General features: G+C 35.0%; 2 protein-coding genes across 2 annotated transcripts; both read left to right on the top strand.

The window, feature by feature from the left end:
• Positions 1 to 25: 25 nt before the first annotated feature.
• Positions 26 to 13,880, top strand: LOC105345086 (denticleless protein homolog). The gene is made up of 16 exons (XM_011453085.4): positions 26 to 134; positions 1,138 to 1,223; positions 1,797 to 1,833; positions 2,057 to 2,152; positions 2,512 to 2,694; positions 3,818 to 3,883; positions 4,200 to 4,300; positions 4,466 to 4,539; positions 4,746 to 4,849; positions 4,997 to 5,101; positions 5,743 to 5,855; positions 8,195 to 8,284; positions 8,724 to 8,838; positions 9,265 to 9,687; positions 10,167 to 10,588; positions 13,741 to 13,880. Exons 1-16 carry the CDS (start codon positions 101 to 103, stop codon positions 13,786 to 13,788), a joined length of 2,097 nt encoding a protein of 698 aa, XP_011451387.3. The 5' UTR covers positions 26 to 100; the 3' UTR covers positions 13,789 to 13,880.
• Positions 13,881 to 19,956: 6,076 nt separating this feature from the next.
• On the top strand, positions 19,957 to 20,793 carry LOC136276350 (52 kDa repressor of the inhibitor of the protein kinase-like). The gene has a single exon (XM_066088221.1). The coding sequence runs from the start codon at positions 19,957 to 19,959 to the stop codon at positions 20,791 to 20,793; it is 837 nt and encodes a 278-aa protein (XP_065944293.1).
• Positions 20,794 to 21,327: the final 534 nt, after the last annotated feature.

Here is a 21,327-nt window from a genome sequence, read left to right as displayed (position 1 = left end):
CGGAACATATATACTCGTTTTGCTTTCTTCTTTACTTACAATGAAAACGAGATTTGGCGCGGTTTTTGTCGAACTCGGTAAACATTGATACCGGCAGAAAATGATTGTTAAAAGGTTACACAGTCGTGAGTATGGTAAGTTTGATCAATTCACACACGAGTCTGAGTTTACGAACGTGTTTGTCTTGTAGCCCATGTTGCCTATGTAGGCCAATGTCAAAGCTTTTCCTAAGGTGATAATGTGCCCTTCAGCATGTTCAGAGACAAGTCTCTGTTTCCCTTTGAGAAGTGGACAAGAATAGCCTACATCCAAAAGTGGACGTAGGCTATACCTGTCCAATTCTCAAAAGAGAATACACTGACCCTGGAAATGATCGGAACTGTATAAGCTAGAATGTTATTTTACAGCTAAAATTGATAAAGGTTTATTTTCTTTTGCTCTTTTTTTTAAAGTAACTATTATGTAAAGTAAAAAAAAATCTGCATTGTATTGATTGAAAAAATTGGCACAATTTGCATTTAATATCAATTGACCCTATGTGTCATTTAGAAGTTATGTTATCATTTGTGCAAAGAGCGAAATTCTAGACACTATCTCTCATGGCAGGGTTGTCTCTAAGACCCGGGAGGCGGGGAATTCCCCCGTCTATATATATATAATGCCTTAATTACCCGTCTATTTTTGAATATTTGGGTCCACTCAGGGTTTACTTGGAAATTGCTTTTGAGGTCAACTGTACGCGCTGCAGTGTGAAGCAGACCAGTCTTTAATCTTACCATCCTACTGCCTGTAATTCCTGCCCCTTGTATATTCCGAATACACAGTTAGGCTAATATCGTCTTCTTTCAGGGGTATACTTCTGACATGGTTTACTCTGTGTCCACTCTGGGTTTACTATGGGTCCACTCTAGTAAACCCGGAAAGTAAACCCAGGGTTTAGTTGGAGTTTACTCTCTGTTAGGTTGGGTCAGATCGGTTCTGTAAGAGGCAAATTTATCTGTTCAAAGGGGTGTTCAATTTCTTTCTTGTTTAATGATAAATTAGCTTTATTTGACTCAATTAAGCAAAACATCAAGTGTTTTAATTTTTTTCAAATCTTACAAGTACACGTAAAACTCTTTTGTTGTATATTTTCAGGTCTTTCAGAAAGGTTGGATTTGTCAAATGTATTGGAATCATTTGAATCACTAAAGACAGATGAGTACATTGGGGAAGATGAAGGGGTAAGACAATTTAAAGTGGTATGGGACACCTTTCGATATTAATGTGGATAAGAGTAAATTATAACCATGCCCTCAAGGCTTAGGAATTTTCAAATTTTACAATACATGTATTTGACCAAAAATGTGTTTTGAAAGTTTTGGGAAAGTTAAAAATTATAAAAGCCCCAGCAGGATATGGTTCATGAATTGCATATTTGTAGCTCATACTCTTAACTGACTGCTCTACGCTGTTTAATAACGATCATGGGAAAGAAAAACATTTTAAAATGATACTTATTTCGATAGGAAGTACGTCGCAATAATTAATGAGATGCATGTCCCATACCACCTCAATTTATTTTTTAATTTCTGTAGATTTTTTAAAACTTTGAATTTTTGCTATTTTGTTTTTGAATTTCTAGGGATGATAAGCATCATTTAATAAACATTCAGGATCAATCTAATTGAAATACAGATCTCTACATAAGTGTAGATTGATTCAGGATATATATATATATATGCAATTTAGTTCCTGTACAAGTTAGGATAACATAAGTTTGTTTTTTATGATTTTTTTTCATCATATTTCCACAGGCATTTGTTCCCCCACTTGCGTGCGAGTTCTGTAAAGGTATTTTTTATTCATGTAAATCATCAGATATATGTTTTAATATTGGTTGAGATTTAGAATCAAACAATGTTTGCTATCATCACTAGTAAAAAAAAATATCAAAAGGTAATTTATGTTTCATTTGATTTTTGTATAAAATCTTTGCTATTATGCAAAATTTTATCTTCAAATTAAAATACTATGACATTGAATGTGCCTTTTTTTTTTCTTCTTAATTTTCAAGTCAAATCAAAAGGGCACATACTAGCTGTGGTAGATGAGAATGGCTTTATTGTGATTTACAACACAAAGAAAACTGGACAGATGGCAATTCAGGATGGTATGCATTTCGTTCTTAAAAAAGGTTTTTGTAGTCAAAGTTCTTGGGAGTTGTAGCATACCAAGTAATGTAGTATGTTTAGTACTCTTCGATTTTAAATTAACAAATTCTGAATCAAATAATGACAAGGAGAAAAACCGCTGCCAGTTTCATGCAAGATTAGAAATGAGCTATAACACTCATAGATATTTTTTTATTTTCTAGTATTTTTTTCTGTACACAATACATGAAGTCTAACAATTCATTAATTTTCTGTTGATATATAATTTCTATAATGGAGGAAGTGAAAAATAACTGAAAAAACTGACACATACCTGTAACTCACACAATGACAAATCTTTTGTATACCTGATGTACAGACTGGCAGGCACACAACAACGCAATATTTGACATGACATGGATGGAGAGCGAGGAAAAGATACTGACGGCTTCCGGGGACCAGACAGTGGTAATGTGGGACGTGGAGAAACAGGAGAAACTCAATGTGTTCCGGGGGCACACAAGCTCCGTACGATGTGTGTGTGCGCAGAGGGGAAGCAATGGTACTGTTTAGTTGTGGAAATTTTCTAATCGGTCTTTTATGCCAGCAGGCATTGTAAATAAAAAGATTTTTAATCATTTTTGCTGCTAAAGCAAGTTGCAAATTATTTGTAGCATTTATTTTCGAATTGTTGGACTTCTTTTCATGTTTGCAGCTGAAACACTTATTAAGATATGGTACATGTATATGAAGGGGAAAAAAAACCTCTCCAAAGTTTGTTAAGGCCTAAGAAAAAAAAATGTTTGTTTCCGCTTTCCCGACCCACCCTAGTGTTTACCCCCGACTCAAAACTTTTTTAAAGGATTTTTGATGGAAAAACGTTTATTTATCCGATTTGGAAAAAAATTACTCAAAATTTTGGTCACAAAAACGCTTGAAGCAGTTACTCTTCTCACATCAGTGTAACTCAAACATTTTGTTTCAAAATGGCTGTATGTTTCCATGTGTTGTAGATTTTAATAATGCTCTCATCGTTGGCAGAGGAAGTATCTGATATATAATATCAATTTTGTGTTTTCTTAAGACCAGCTTAATAGTCAGGAATGATATTAAAAGTATTTCTCATTTTATACCATTCAGCAGTGTCAGTATCTAATCGGCATGTATGGATACTGCAATATTAAAGGGAAAAAAAAATATTTGAAAAAATAAAAAAAATTCTGACCGACCGACCCTACTTTTTTTCAGCATGAAAGCGGTTTTGTTAGGCCTAATGTTCTAAGTAAATAATTGAATTCTGGTTGTAATGCTTCATTTGATTGATTCTGCAAATTTGTTTATTTTGTATCACATAACTTGCCTTACCTCACAGTACAATGTGCGAACAAAACATATTGATCCACTTGACATTACATGTACATTAAGTAAAGATCCTCATTTTTTAAAAAGATGAGCAATATTTCACTGAATTTATTTGTCATGTTTGTAGAAAATTAAATTGTTTGAGATAAAGTTATTTCTACCTATTTTACACGAGTTACCAGTATAATATATAACTTGGGAAAGTTTACTCCATTTTATAACAAAGGTGGAAATTAGATTCATTCCTTAAATATGTACATTAGTAAACTTAGTATGCATGAGTTTTATTTTATCAATTTGAATATTTTGCTTTGACTTTATAGCCGTGTTTGCGACTGGATCCAGAGATGGTCATATCATGATATGGGATGACAGATGCCAGAAAAAAGGTAAAAAAAAACCAACCCAATATGTGAATTAACTATTTTTCTCCAAGGGTCCTTAGTACCATTGAGAAAAGGTAATTGTATGTTAATTCAAACATTGCATATGCCAGCCAGTTTATAGGTGCTCAAACAAATCAATAGATATGAATGATTTTAAAATGCATTTAAATCATCATGTGATGACAGTCAGAAAAATGATAAAAGATCAAAAGGTACCCATATTAGCACAAACGTTTTGAATATGTTTAAGACCATGAAGATTTTACTGTTTGTGTAAGTTTAAAGTACATGAATTAGGTATCATTTCATTTTTCTGTAGATGGGCATATCTCTCCCGTGAACATAATTAGAAATGCTCATTCAATTACCCAGCGCTCACTTGGACATAAAACTGCAAATAGAAAGCTTGGACCACCTCGCGTAAGTAAATAAATAATAACTGAAAAAAAATGCTGTAAAATTTGTTAAAAAATACATGTACATCTTTTGACACCATGAAACCATGCTGAATTTTTGTAACATACAAAAATGCTGTGATTTTATCATTATGTGATATGTATCAAAGTTTTTCTCCCACCATTTCAGGACAGCCAAATGTCTGTGACAGCTGTGCTCTTCCAGACCGATATGAATCTCTTTTCTGCTGGGACTTTGGATGGGTAAGTTTTCTGAAAAGAATTTGGTAATATAATTGTACTAAAACCAGATGATCTTGATTTTATGGAATAGGAAGGTTAATGTACTTGTATTTTATGATATTGGTGAAAATTGGTATTTATAAATATATTTTTAGTAACATCTATGTCCTTACATGCACTTAACTTTGAATTCTTTATATAAATTTGAACAATCATATTGTTTGCAGATGTATTAAGGAATGGGATCTAAGGAAAAACTTTTCCATTTCAAATTCTGATGCAGTGCCAAAAGTAACTATCACATATCCAGGCATGTCTAAGAGAAGGCTCGGTAAGTATTGTACATGTATAAATGGACCTGAATGCTTGCTGGTCTTTTATCTTTTTGGGAGTTTGCTTAATTTTGATAAAAAGATATCAAATCAAAGGAGTTTGTTATACTTTGATAAAAAGATGGCTAGTTTCTCTAATTTTTCAGGTTATTCCAACCTTGTATTTGATTCAAGTTACAGCCAGCTCTTTGCCAACTGTAGGGATGATGTCATATATCAATTTGATGTCATCAACAACAGCCCCAAACCAGGTAAAATATGCATTCAACAGTCTCAATTCCAATTTTAGTTTAGTTAAATGACCTGTACCCTTGGAAGACATCACAAATTTAAGGTGTTAGAGTAGGCTTAACCTTCTTGCAGAGGTGAGATATATGGCAACTGCTGTCATACCTGGAAAGGTGTGATGTCTCTGTACTGAATAGTCTTGTCAACTGTTTCTACATCCTCGTAAAAATTTTTAGATTTTATTTTTGTCTAATAATTACATATTATGAATAACAAACCCAAAAAGTAATTGAAATATTGTTGAACAAGCTGTTAAATTGACATGACATGGTAGCACTCATAATTCTTTACCTTGTGTGCCAAAAGTAGTTTTATTACCATTCAACCAAATCTAGTAAGAGTCTTGTCTCTTCCAATAAGACATTGCAGCTTTATCTCATAGTCATAGGGATACATTTCTGTAGATTCTATGTATGTGACATAAGGCCAGTTCATTATAAAAAGCGCTATCAAACACTCCCCTTTGTTCATGAGCACATTCTGCTCAGCAGTCCCTTCAAGTGACCATGAATTTTGAGCACCCATTAATTATTGCTATTTCAGCTTCACTGTACAAAAAATAAATTAATTGTTTAGTAAAGGATGAAGACATTTTATTTTTCAGTGCACAGTTACAAGGGCCATGAGAGTGGTTCCTTTTTCATCAAGTCGTGTGTCAGTCCAGATGATGAGTATCTCCTCACTGGGTCCACAGATGAAATGGCTTACATCTACAAGGTTAGAGATCCTTACTAAGTACATGTAAATGTAGGACTTCAATATATGAATCTAAAAAAAATAATGATGAATTGCAGAAGTGACAAAATATAAGCGCTTTGATTGGCACCAAAAGATGATATTATTATACCCCCGCTCCGAAGGAGAGGGGGTATACTGTTTTACCCTTGTGTGTCTGTCTGTCTGTCCGTCCGTCCGTCCGTGCGTCTGTCTGTCCGTCTGTCTGTCCGTCCGTAACAAAAATTTCTGTCGCATTTATCTCAGCAACTATTTATCGCAGATGCTTGAAATTTTAACACAGTGTTTGTTAAGGCATGCCATATCGTGGGATATATTTTTGTACCAATCGGACGTCAACTTCCTGTTAAATGACGACTTTGCTTATTTTTTAACCAAAATTTTCAAACAAATTTTCGTCAAAGATTTCTCAGCAACTGTTTATCACAGATGCTTGAAATTTTTACACAGTATTTGTATAGGCATGCCATATTGTGGGATATATTTTTGTACCAAGCAGACGTCAACTTCCTGTTAAATGAAGACTGTTTATTTTTAGCCAAAATTTTCAAACAAATTTTCGTCAAAGATTTCTCAGCAACTGTTTATCGCAGATGCTTGAAATTTTTACACAGTATTTGTATAGGCATGCCATATTGTGGGATGTATTTTTGTACCAAGAAGACGTCAACTTCCTGTCAAATGACGACTTTGTTTATTTTTTGCCAAAATTTTCAAACAAATTTCTGTCAAAGAATTCTCAGCAACTATTTATCGCAGATGCTTGAAATTTTAACACATTATTTGTTTAGGCATGCCATATTGTGGGATATATTTTTGTATCAATCGGATGTCAACTTCCTGTTAAACGACGACTTTGTTTATTTTTAGCCAAAATTTTCAAACAAATTTTCGTCAAAGATTTCTCAGCAGCTATATATCGCAGATGCTTGAAATTTTAACACACTATTTGTTTTGGCATGCCATATTGTGGGATATATTTTTGTATCAATCGGACGTCAACTTTCGTTAAATAATGACTTTGTTTTTTTTAGCCAAAATTTTCAAACAAATTTTCCTCAAAGATTTCTCAGCAGCTATTTATCGCAGATGCTAGAAATTTTAACACACTATTTGTTTAGGCATGCCATATTGTGAGATATATTTCTGTACCAATCGGATGCCAGCTTTCTGTTTAATGTCGAATTTGCTTATTTTGCATATTCACATCAGAGCGGGGGTATCACTAGTGAGCATTGGCTCACAGATATCTTGTTGTGGTTTCATTAATATTTGTTGGTATCAATTTTCATGGATTTAATGAAAATCGCAGTATTAAGGATACGTAAATTCGTGGCCAATGACCCTGTCAATACAAAATGTTAATAGAAATTGCCCTTCAATGAACATTTGTTTTCATGGATCAACTTAACAACAAAACCCACGAAAATTGGTATTCAACGAATATCGATGAAACCACAGTATTGAAGCAGTGTGCGAAATTAACGATAGACCGATAGGCAAAATCTATAGAAAATACGCCCAGTCTATAGTAACTCGAATATTTGTAGACCAACTTGTCTATAGAACGAACGCAGCCTGTCGTCTAGTCCATTGAACGTTTTAATACCTTTTTAAATACACTGCGATAAGAAGCAGAATGTATATGCCATGTGCTATTGAAAAGTCAAAAACAATATTCAGAGCATGTCATTTTTTGACAAACTGAAGTATTCACAAGGTGCTAGACCTTGGGAAAAAACCCTGGATAGTCATACATTAGTCTAGTTTTCGCATTTGTGAACCCAGACTGCACACCTAGAATTCATGACCGACGTTCAGTTTTCCTTACGTTGTCTTAAGATTCTGCGCTTTTGTTTCCTTTTGTATCATGTTATCTACAGTATTCAAGGGAATAGGGTATTTTATATATCTATTTTCCTTTACTTAATCTGAGTTTATTTGATTGGTATTACAAAATAATCATTACAAGGCAATGTCACTGTGTGTGGGTTTAGAGCTGGGCACCCTTCACCATGTCCTTTAGTATGAGTTCCTATTGTGTTGTGAAGTACAAGGTTATTTCACCATGTTCACCCGTAATAAAATTACAATACAAATAAAGAATAATATTTTTTGTTGTTTTTGGTCTATAGGAAATCAGTCAGGTCTATAGATTTTGAAAATGTTGTAGACCGATTGTCTATAGTACAAAAAAGTTAATTTCGCACACTGTTGAAGTATGACATTTTGCTCTTTTCTTGAATCTAATGAAACATGCATGTATTTCAGTCGGCAATCTTAACAGAGAGTAACCCAAATTGATACATAATTATTTGCAGATTGGCTGTCCTAAGCAAAGTCCCATTGTCCTTAAAGGCCACAGCATGGAAGTGTCAGATGTTAAGTGGTGTCCTACAGATTTTACAAAGGTTAGAATTGTAATCTGTCTTTAATAAATCTGTTGTACCCAAAATCATTCAGAATATTGATTAGTAATTGCTACCCTGTTCATGTTTTATATCAAGTTCTTATTTTAAGGAGGCTGGATGGTCAAAAAAGAAACCATTAGATCTACCTAATATTTTAAATATGATTTGTTTAGCTCTTAACTATTATTTAGTAAAGTAAAGACCAGATATTTTGCCTTTTTAATTTTTGAATTTCCCTATATTTTTATATAGAGCTCTTCTTCTAAATGGGATCAATTCAGTCCAAAAATTGCCACAACTATTAATTTTAATTTTGATTTCTTAAATGTGCAGTTATACTCTCTCTGATGACAAAATTTTATAAAAATCTTATTTTTTATAAAAGGAATGTGATATAGATATATATATACTTGTTTTTAATTTTAACATGAACTGATAGTTAGCCACCCTGTCTGATGACAACACCATGAGGATTTGGAGACTTCACCGTAGACCGTGGCCTGCTGACCCCGGGGAAGTGACAGGGACTGCTGAGAGAACCCACAAAGAGATCGGTAAAAAACAGTGCTCAAAAAGAGAATCATAAAAATGTGTATACAAATGTCACTGACATATCAGAATGCTTGTTATCTAAAATCAGAGATGAGAGATTATAGAATATCTTCAAAGTGTTCTGATTCTCAAAGAAGATAAACAAGAAATATGTAAGCAAAATTTTGAGATATAACAGAGTGCTTGTAGTTTTATTTTTGTTTGTTTTTTTTTGTTTGAATTCACATATAAGAAATGGATGAATATCAAAAAAAAGTTTACTGACAATTACATTTAAGTCTCTCAAAAAGATAAATTTATAATTGTGTAAACAAAGTTCATGGAAAAATCAGAGTGTTTGATTTTTTAATTCACAGATAGAAGATAGTGGAGTATCAGAATATTGATCTGACAATTTCATCATAAGTTAAATATAAACTGTTTTGCAGGTGTATCAGCTGATGGTCTTGAACAGAAGTTAACAGAGAAATCTAACCATACGTTGATCTCTAGCGTAAAGGCAACAGCCATTAGTGAATCTCGTGTGTCACCAATGATGTCACCTTCCATAAAGACCTGGCTGTCCAGAACTTCTCCAAAGACCCAAGTCAGTTCATTACAAAGCCAGAAAGCAACACAGTCCAGTGAATCCATGAAAAAGGACGAACCCAGCAAAGTGTCCATCTTTAAAGGAAATCGGCTGCCCTGCAAGAGGAAGTTGATTGATGAGGACAGCGAAGACAGTGGGTCCTTTGAGAGGTTCACAAAGAGACAGCGTGTACAGGACAGTCCTATCAAGGTCGCGGAGTTACGTAGCCCCAGGAAACTGGAAATCAAACCGAGTCCAAAAAAATTAGACTTTTCCCAATCAGGTATCTTATTTTATCCCAAGTTTTTTTTTATCAGATTGCTTGATGAATGTCAAAATGAATCGACTTTGAATATTATTTTGAAAATTTGATATGCCAATGGGTGTGGTGATTTGTTTAGTTTTTCTAAACTAGTTTTTCTGTGAATCATTCATAGGGTTATAAACTCAATTTAAAAAAAAAGAAATATACATTGAATATATTTGAATTCCATTTAATAAACTGAACTTATTTCCTAAAATTATGTGTTGGGGAATTCAATTTTTCTGTTTGTAAATTTCATAAAATATTTTCTTTCCAAAAAAGGGTTGGGGGGGGGGGGGGAGCAGGGGGCCCTGGCTGTGGTCCGTATACATGTACTACTGCATCTTAAATCTAGCAAATAGCCTCATTGCAAGTCTTGGTATTTTTGGAGATCAACAAATGAACTATAATCAAAGCAGAAAGAATGTGTCTATTGTTTTCTTTTTTGTTCTTTGTAGCATGTCTTCAAAAGGACAAAAGTATGAACCCGTTAAGTGGCAGTCCACGATTACCCAGGAGTCCATTAACTTCAAAACCCTGTCTGTCAGCAATAAACATTAATCCAGAGTCTCGCAAAAGTAGTTCACTGGAATCTGTGTCATCACCAACTGTTAACTTACCTAACCTAGTGAAAGAGGGCAGTGTCAACAAAATCAACATATTCTATAAAAAATGTGATAAAGAAAACAGTCCTCAAAAACTGAACTGGTTGTCCCAAATTCGTCAGCAGAAATTGGCATCCCGGGAGGAACTCAGCAAGGGATCGCCAAAGCGGGCACTGTTTGAGAAAACTTCGGAATCACCAAGGTCAAGAAACTCGCAGTCTAATTCCTCATCTCAGAGCAGTAGTCAGGAGGAAATTAGGTCACCTGTGCCAAAGGTACAGTAGATTTTAACTTTTTTGCTCACTAAGGCCTAAGGCCAAATAAAAAAACACCTGTGGTTCCGGTCACCCAACCGTCCCTATTTTTTTGATCCCCGACCCTAAACTTTTTTTTGCGCCAATTTTCAAATTTTTCGGGAATTTTCCCCGCTTTCTGTCATCGGCTCCAATACCACAATGACAGCCTCCAACTAGTGTGGGAACATTTTAATTCCTATCAGTTGATTAATAAAAAGAAGATAAATCAAGAACTGTTTTTACCTTGTGTACCTCACAATAAATAAATTAGGACCAACCTAGGGTTGACATGCTCGCTTTTTGATCAGTAACTTCGCCGGAATTTCTTTTGAAAGAGATATTGAAGTCACCCTGTATTCTGAGTTAATAAAACCCATAGGCAAAAAAAATGATAATTATCAATTTCAAAAGGCATTTTCAAAGCCTCAGTTAACCCCTGTTGTGATAAACAACTTGCGACTGTCTTATCTATAGGGGCTAATATAAATACGGGTGATGCAACCACATACTGTGCGTTGAAAATTACAACCGATGTTTATTTCTTTTAGTGTTTTTAACCGGGTTTTCCAACGGAAAAATCCGGTTATTAAAATGGTGAAAATGGCGGGCGGGTGAAAATGGCGGGCGGGCGGCTGCCAAAAGGGTACCCTCATTGTACGGATAACTCCTCCTACAGTTTTCAAGATAGGAAGTTGTTCTTTTGCAGATCAATTGTACATATATCAGAGGTGTGCATATTGCTAGGATTTTGATTTCTGATAATTTATCGAAAAAATACCAGCTTTTGAACTTAGTCATTTTTTGGCAAAATATTTCATATAGGGTACCCTCATTGTACGGATAACTCCTCCTACAGTTTTCAAGATAGGAAGTTGTTCTTTTGCAGATCAATTGTACTTATATTAGAGGTGTGCAAATTGCTAGGATTTTGAATTCTGATAATTTATCGAAAAAAATACCAGCTTTTGAACTTAGTCATTTTTTGGCAAAATGTTGCATATAGGGTACTACATTTCACTGGATAAGGGTTGACATGGATTATGGATACAGTTCACATAAAAGAAAACACGGTTTGCTGTCACATTGACAGCTTTTCTCTTGTAATTGTAATTAGTTTGTAGCTTGTAATTAGTTTATAACACTGCCAAATTAATGCTGAAATAATCATAAAACAATATGTTTACAGTTATTTTCAAGGTCCTCTGCATAACGGTTGTAATTGGGTCAAAGGGTTGGACTAATACCTCCAAAATACACCAAAATACAAAGACTGATTTTATTTGTCATTAAGCTAACACAATTGCAAAACATTTCATATATAAAATGTATGAATACGTCAAAAAAATTTAATTCAACAAATTGGATAATTTAAAAAAAAAATTAGATTGTTGTTTTAGTTTTTATTGACTTGTTTCTTATCCAATCTATATTATTAAAGACTTTAACTTTGTATATCATTATTAGCATTATGCTATTGTCAAGAAATGGAATTCTCTCTAATTTCTCAAGCTTCTCTCTATTTTTATGAAAGATAGAAGTGAATCTCCCTAAAATTTTGCTGGGCCCTGAGTTGGGCCCTAAATTGAATTTATATGGAATCTGCAAGGTAAAAATAATTTTTTAAAATTTAAAATGAGAATTATAGACATTTGTTTTTAAAATTGAAACGAATAGAAACAATAACAAATCATGGCATTCTGAATCAAATTCGAACCAAATCGAATGAACTCTGAATCGTCCCAGCCCTATAATTATATACTATCAAACATTTAATACGTTTTTGTTCATGTTGTTTTTAAACAGAAATTATTTTTTCATTAACCCAGTTTTCCAACGGAAAAATCCGGTTATTAAAATGGTGAAAATGGTGGGCGGGCGGCTGCCAAAAGGGTACCCTCATTGTACGGATAACTCCTCCTACAGTTTTCAAGATAAGAAGTTGTTCTTGTGCAGATCAATTGTACATATATCAGAGGTGTGCAAATTGCTAGGATTTTGATTTCCGATAATTTATCAAAAAAATACCAGCTTTTGAACTTAGTCATATTTTGGTGAAATAGTGCATATAGGGTACCCTCATTGTACGGATAACTCCTCCTACAGTTTTTAAGATAGGAAGTTGTTCTTTTGCAGATCAATTGTACATATATCAGAGATGTGCATATTGCTAGGATTTTGATTTCCGATAATTTATGAAAATAAAACCAGCTTTTGAACTTAGTCATTTTTTGGCAAAATGTTGCATATACGGTACTCCATTTCACTGGATACGGGTTGACATGGATTATGGATACAGTTCACATAAAAGAAAACCTGGTTTGCTGTCACATTGACAGCTTTTCACTTGTTAATTTTTTATTTAAAAATATTTGTGTCATAGTAATAAAAGCTAGATGTTCTCTACCAATTTAATTTAGTATATTTATCTCACTAAATACAAATGCCATCTGCAATGCAGTGCTAGGTACATGCAGTACTAAGAGAATCATTTTATACATTTCTAAAAAAAAAGAAAAAGAAAAAAATCCCTACCTACCTACCCTAATATTTTTTTAGACGTTACCGGAACCACACATATTTTTTTATTTGGCCTAATCAGAATTAAGACTTTACAAAAAATCGTGAGGAAGGAGATTTTTTGAAAAATGTATGCATGGTCATGGATGAGAGTTTATATTGTTATGTCAAAATTATAAAGTCAAATATCAAGTTTTAGGCAAGATACAGAGTTAATAATTCTATGTTTTGTAAACAAAGCTGGAATATTGTCATTTTTATTGTCATATTTTGAAATTGAAAGTTTCAATCAAATGTAACTTTCTTTTGTTGATAAAGATATTGAGTTAGTTTGAATTGTTTTTACAAGTCATTTTTTCCATGAAATGGTAATTCTTTGTAAACAACTATAAGTCTATAAGACTCGAGCTTTGATTACACAACGATCAATTCTTACCTCTGTATCTCGCTTGCAACTTGACTTTAACATTTAATAATTTGTTCTATCATTTAAAATGCACCAGTAAACCATTTTATACATAAAATATAAAAATAAAGTTTTTGATCTCAAATTGTGTCCAAGTCCCTTTAAACATACAAGTTTTAATTTTAGTTTTTTTTTCTTTAATTTTCAGGGAATGAAACCTCTGCATGCTTACTTCAAGAAGAAGCAAGAAAACTAATTCAGCCTGTGTTCATCTTTAGAAATATATTGTAAAAATATTTTATTAACAAATTTTAAGAACAGTGCAATAAAATTTATTTCTTTATTAAAGATTTGTGTTTTTATTGTAAAATTGATTGCATGATGTAATCACTTGCCGAGAGGAAGCTCCTGCTATATCCCCGGCATCTGCGTGACCTGGTTAAAGTTTTTGGTGCAGTTCTTGTATCTAAGTTATTACTTGTCCTCTCTTCACCAAACTTGCATGGATGATGCACCTGGTCCTACTTATTGACTTGGAAAGACTTCAGATGCTGGAGAAAGTCATGGTTTTTGGAGCAGATGCCCTTTGATAGCTGTTTCTACATTACTACTGGTCCTAACTTAACCCAACTTGCATGGATAATGCATCTATGATACTGATGCACATGCCATAGATTTCAGATGCTGGAGGAGGTTAAGGTTTTAAGTGCTGGTTAAAGTTTTTGGAGCGGGTGCCCTCTGATGTTTATATCTTAGTTATTACTGACCCAAACTTCACTTAACTTGCATGGATGGTGTGTCATATGATACTGATGCACTTGAAAGGCTTGCATGTTGGTTTGGGAAACTGGATTAGGTTAAGGTCTTTGAGCTGGTTAAAGTTTTTAGAGCAGGTGCCCTTTGATAGACTTAGTTATTATTACATATTTGTAGTTCAATCTATATCAAATTTAGATAAATGACGCATCTTGTGATTTAATGCACTCCACAGGCATGGATGCTGAATCTGAGCCAAAGGTTTCAGATGCTGGAGGAGGTTGTTTTTAGCTCACCTGAGCTGAAAGCGAAAGTGAGCTTTTCTGATCACATTTTGTCTGTCGTCTGTCCATAAACTTTCCATATTTTCAACATCTTTTCAAGAACTACTGGGCCAATTTCAACTAAACTTGGCTCAAATTATCCTTAGGCAAAGGGGATTCAAAGCTGTGAAAATAAAGGGCCATGCCCTTTTTCAAAGGCAGATAATTAGAAATTGATGAAACATTTTCAAAAAGCTTCTTCTTAAGAACCATTAGGCTAGGAAAGCTGAAACTTGTGTGGAAGCATCCTCAGGTAGTGTAGATTTAAAGTTGTGAAAATCATGACCCCGTGGGTAGGGTGGGGCCACAATATACGGGGGATTCTTTGAATGAAAAAAAAAGTCATTTTGAATAATTATGTCTCCCCTTTCAAAGGGGAGACATATTGTTTTTGTCGACTTTCTTATTCTTCTTCTTCTTATTCTTCTTATTCTTCTTCATCCAAATTTGTCCAGGCCGTAACTTAAATACCCTTTGACATTAAGACTTCAAACTTGGAACATAGGTAGATGGTATTGAGAAGGAGTGCTCGCCACCAAATGTTTTGACCTTGACCTATTTTGTACTTCAAGGTCAAGCTTTTCATAAAAAATATTGTCTGGACCATAACACAAGACTCCTTTAACATACAAACTTTTAACTTGTATCATGGATAGATGGTATATAACCTAGTTGAACCTTACCAAAATTTTTGACCTTGACCTAGAATTTTTATTTCCAGGTCATATTAGAAAAAAATTCATTGTTCAACTCCTGAATATACTTTGACAGAAGGACTTCAAACTTTGAACAAAGAACAATAATAATACACTTAGGTGTACTATTGAATAATATTTGACCTTGACCTTGTTTTACTCAAGGTCAAATTAAGAAAATAATAATAAAATTTTGTCTGGGTAATAACTTTAATACCCTTTGACATTAAGACTTCAAACTTGGAACATAGGTAGATGGTATTGAGAAGGAGTGCACGCCACCAAAAGTTTTGACCTTGACCTATTTTGTACTTCAAGGTCAAGCTTTTCATAAAAAATAATGTCCGGACCATAACACAAGACTCCTTTAACATACAGACTTTTAACTTGTATCATGGATAGATGGTATATAACCTAGTTGAACCTTACCAAAATTTTTGACCTCGACCTAAAAATTGTATTTCAAGGCCAAATTAGAAAAAAACTTCATTGTTCAACTCCTGAATATACTTTGACAGAAGAACTTCAAACTTTAAACAAAGAACAATAATAATACACTAAGGTGTACTATTGAATAATATTTGACCTTGACCTTGTTTTACTCAAGGTCAAATTAAGAAAAAAATAATAAAATGTTGTCTGGGTCTGGGTAACATATAGCTGACATCATTCATTTTCAATTGTTTAATTTGCCCCATATTACTATCCTTGGAGAGAAGGGGAGACATGTGTTTTTTTGTTAAAAAAACAATACCCACTAGTTATTATTAAATTTAGTTCTGAGTGATTTTCATTACCTAGATTTTGTCCAACTTTGGACTTAAATTGTAAGAACTGTTCACAGTGAACAGTATTTATCGGTTGTGCACTGGTCGGTAGTCATTAGTTAGCCGTCAAGATGTTACGACGCTGGCCAATTTTTATCTTTATTAACTGTCAATTTATGGGTTCAAATGTCGTTTAAATTATGAGTTGATCAGTTTTATCAATTAAAAATCAGAGCAGAGGGATCTAAAAATTGCAGTAAAAACACAGGTCTTAGCGTGTAGTTAATTGGGTCATTGAAAGACAGACCCGCTTGGGGCTATTTGTCATCTGATGCATGCCGTTATCTCAAGCTGGGAGAAGTTTCATGCAAGTAAATTTACAGAAAATTCAAATCTTTAGGAGATTAAATTATTTATTATGTGAATTCTCAATAGTACATAGAGTAAATCTTTAAAAATCTTCCTCTCAAAAACTAATCAGCCAGGAAAGCTGAAACTTGTGTGGAAGCATCCTCAGGTAGTGTAGATTCAAAGTTGTTCAAATCATGATCCCCGGGGGTAGGGTGGGGCCACAATGGAGGGGGGGGGGGGGGGTTGAAGTTTTATATAGGAATATTTTGAGTAAATCTTTAAAAATCTTCTCAGAAACTAATTAGTAAGGAAAGCTGAAACTTGTGTGGAAGCATCCTCAGGTAGGGTAGAATCAAGTTTGTTCAAATTATGATCCCCGGGGTAGGATGGGGTCACAACGTTGGGGAGGGGGGGGGGATATTTGCATAATATTTACACATTTTTTTCAAATCAAAATCATGAGGAGAGGGGTGGGGCCACATTCGGATTCCAATTTTACAAAGGAAAATATTTTAATTATTAAAAAAATGAAACGTTATATAATATGGTTTTACTTAAATGCGAGCATTCTGACACATCACTGATTCTTGCAAATTGTTGAGACTTTGGCCATTGTACGATTTTTGGGCAACACAATGAGTTCAGTGTTTGATATAGGTTTATATCCGATATATATATAAAAAAATTTTAGTACCTTTTTGAGAACTGCTATGCTCAACAGGTGATACATGATTATAAAACCATCCTGTTAGAAAAGGGACTTGATTATGAACATTAAAATATCCATAAAGGACTTTTATTTATACAGGATCTTAAGATGTATTATACTACATTGTCCTTATAGTTTGTATTATGACTCCGTTAAGCTGATTTTACCATACCTATTGTTGCTCAGGTGAGTGATGTGGCCCATGGGCCTCTTGTTAAAGCAAGTTCACGGTTTAGTCCAGTCAAATTATTTTTAACATTAACACAATGCAACAGAATTTATTTTATGATAATACTGTATAGGTAACTAAGTTGTAACTCATATTAAAAGTCTAAAACAATTTCACAAAGATTTAAGTAAAAATTTCAGATTGAAAAATATGCTTACTTCAATTTTAGCATTACACAAATGAGGTACCGTAGAAACAAAAGGAAGTAATTATTAATTTGAGGTTGTTATTGTATTGAATACTTTGTGGAGGCCCTGCAGAACACTGTCTTGCACGGATCCGGGGGGGGGGGGGGGGGGGGTCCGGAACCCCCCCCCTTCCCCCTCCCTCGAATTTGCAAAAAAGGGGTTATCAGATTCGATTGTATAAACAAAATTGAAAAACCACCACTATCCAGTATAGATCTGAAAAGATGCCTATTAGGCTTGTCATTCCTTAATGCCAATTCAGTTATAAATGTGACGTAATTATTTGAACACGTCGGAAAAATATGACGTCATGATCCATGATCGAGATGTCATAGAAGCTGTCAAAATTGATTAATGACACTGAATATATATCGATTGACGTCATCTTGCTAATCTGGCAGTTTAGGGGAAACTACTACACGGACATCAGATTTATGTATAGCTTTGAGAAAGGTTCTGCACATTTGCCGATATTACTTACCGTACACAAACATGCAGCAAACACACATTCACACAGACTGGCGCTGATTAAAATATATTCTGTACGAGGCTTTATAGATCTAGATCTACCAATCATTTGAATATTGACTGATCCAGATTATAGTTCTACTTAGATCTGTATAGATCTAGATCTACTGTAAGCTGAAAAGTCCATTTTTGATTCGGATAGGGGCTGCAAAAATCATGGATCCACAAAGTGGGACGTCCAAGTGGGACTTGGTATGAAATGCCTTTGCAAATGCAGCAAAAAATGGCTGGGGTGCACTGAAGTTACAGGCTCTTATGAGAGGCACCTTTATATGTGAACACATCGTACCGACGACAGTTGTATCACGAGGTAAGATCTCCTCCGCAGATGATGGCGTATCAAAGCATCTGTTACCAAGAGACACAGGAATCAAACAAAGCAATTTTAATTTTCCTGTGAAAGTTGTCGGAGACGGCAACTGTTTTAATAGGTCTGTTTCCAACTCTATCTTTGGTACTGAGAGCAATCATGTTGAGTGTCGGGTACGATGTGTGCATGAGCTGGTCACAAACTTTTCAAAATACACCAGCAATGAAACATACACCGCAATGTCAAGTAAGGCGACAGATTTCAAATACGTTTTTGAAAGCTCTATCTCTGACCAGGCCAATGTCCCGAATAATATCCCCCAGTCTCTGAAGAATGAGATCATGAAATCTGCAAATGACGGACAGTACTCCTCCTTGCTTCATCTTTTTGCCACTGCTAACGCATTCAAACGCCCAATAGTATCTATCTTTCCACAAATAGAGCATATTGCTATCAACAGACCAGTCCACAATCAGACTATCAGTCCACTTGACTGTTCCGAGGACATGTACATAATGTGGACACACACATCAAATGTGAATAAAGAAATGTGGCAGCCAAATCATTTTGAAATTGATGATACAACTGCTGAAAACCTGTCATCTGGGGAACCTCCTCTGAAGAAGCAGAAAATATCAGATTACTTCAGGAAGGACACGCCACGAAAACATGAATGTGCAAATCCAGAAACTTCACATAAAAGTGATAAAACTGATGAAAACTCTGCAGATTCCCAAACAAGCACCCACTCACAAACAGATCTATCAGCCCGAAATGATTTTGGTAAAACAGTGCCACTTTCGTCATTATCTCAAACTGAAAAAATTGCCTATGTGGAAAGCAGTTGTGTCGAAGAAACCCTGAAAAATTTGCCCTTTGTAACAAAATTCGTCGCTGGTGAGGAGAAAAAGTTGTACTTTCAGGCAAGTTGGTTGGATAAATATAAATGGTTGACATACAGTAGCGCACTTCAGGGGGGTCTTTGCAAAATGTGTATGCTGTTTCCTCAGTTAGATGGAAGATGCTACGACACCTTTGTAAGCAAACCATTCAAAAATTTTAAGAAAGTTGGCGGAAACGATTGTTCAATTCTAAGACACGAACAGTCTGCCTACCACAAAAATGTATGACAAAAACTTGAGGCTCTTGAGAATGATAGTTGAATCAGTAATTCTCTGTGGAAAACAGAACATTCCCCTGAGGGGACACAAAGATGACTCCAAAAGAACATCATCCAACAAGGGCAATTTCTCGGCCATTCTAAATTTACTAGCTAGTCATGACAAAGAGCTCGAATAAAGTCTATCAATCCACTTGCTCTTTACACACACTGCAACAGTCATGTCCTGAACTTGAGCATAGCCCTTGCGTGCAAAATACCTCTTGTGAGAAATACGATAGATAGGGTAAATGCCACATTCGTTTTCTTTGACGTCTCTCCCAAAAGGCAGCGCCTCTTTGAACAAGTCCTTCAACATCATGGGTTGGATTCAAAGCGTAAAAAGTTGTTGGGTTTGTGTAAAAGAAGATGGGTAGAACGTCATACCTGCTATGATGTATTCTATAGCATGTATACTGCCGTCGTTGAATGTCTCCGGTCCATCGTAAACCCAGGGATTGACGAAAATACCCAAGATGAGTGGTCGTGGGACGCCCAAACTAAAATCACAGCACGGGGATTGTTGGCCACTATGATGTCGTACCACTTTTTGGTGACGTTCATCTGTGTCAGGGCTGTTCTGCAGACAGTGAAGCCCCTTGCATCAAAACTGCAGAAACATGATCTGGACGTGTATGAAGCCCGTACATTGATAACCGATCGTGTTGAAAGGGTGAAAGAGATGAGAGAAGGAGTAGATGCTGAGTTTGAAGCGTGGTATGAAGATTGCAAACGAATCGCTAATGAGCTTCAAATAGAAGAGAAGGTCCCGAGAACATGTGGTAGGCAAACACAGAGAACAAATATCGGTAGCTCCACTCCGCAACAATATTGCAAATGCACGGTAGCTGTTCCATTTCTGGATCATTTATCAACTGAGCTCAATGACAGGTTTAACAAAGATGACAGTGTTGCATATGCTTTTAGCTGTCTTGTTCCAAAGCAAATGGTGACTCTGTCAGATTCTGAAATACAAAAGCTTTCTTCTGAATTTTTCTTCTGGGAATCAGACTTACAATCTTCATCTTCACAAGATCTACTAGGGTATATGCTGGAATGGAAGAGGGCTTGTGGGAAACTCGGTGAAAAGGGAATCACAGCAGACAATCTCCTAGATACATACAGAATTGCAGACGGAGACATTTTTCCAGATATCAAAACACTTCTTCACATTGGTTGCACCTTACCTGTCACCTCTTCTGGGGCCGAGCGCTCATTTTCTGGGCTTCGTCGCATTAAAAGCTAAATGCGAAGTACAATGAATGAGGACAAATTGTCGTCACTAGCCCTCATGCACTTACATCATGCAAGAACTATCAATGCCAGTGAAATCTGCCAAAAATATGTGATGCAAAACAAAAGAAAAATGTTCAAGTCCTGCATTTTGAACTTCTTGATCCGATAAGTCGGTTTGAAAGATTTTCACTACTGTTCGTACATGTACAGTAACTTGTATGCAGTTGCAAGTTCATCCACACTGGCCACAAAGAACTTATATCCACCGTAAAAAATATTTATATCCACTGTAGCAGGCGTTACATATAAGTGCTTGTGTGGCGGCCATAAAATTACCCCCCTTACTTCACCCTTAACAGTTATACTTACTTTCTTACGGGTCTTTCGAGATCATAAGTATGTTGTAATTCAATGATTTTGAAAACAGAATGCCGCTAAAGCCGGTGCTCTGGGGGCACTGGCAGTGTGACATATTCAGTACTGTCAATCAAACATGTACTAAATATAAATATAAAAAAATATAAAAAGGTTCTTATTGTGGAGG

This window comes from Magallana gigas, chromosome 6 (genome assembly GCF_963853765.1).
Source record: "Magallana gigas chromosome 6, xbMagGiga1.1, whole genome shotgun sequence".
Lineage (NCBI taxonomy): Eukaryota > Metazoa > Mollusca > Bivalvia > Ostreida > Ostreidae > Magallana > Magallana gigas.
This window is presented reverse-complemented; position numbering and strand designations above follow the sequence as displayed.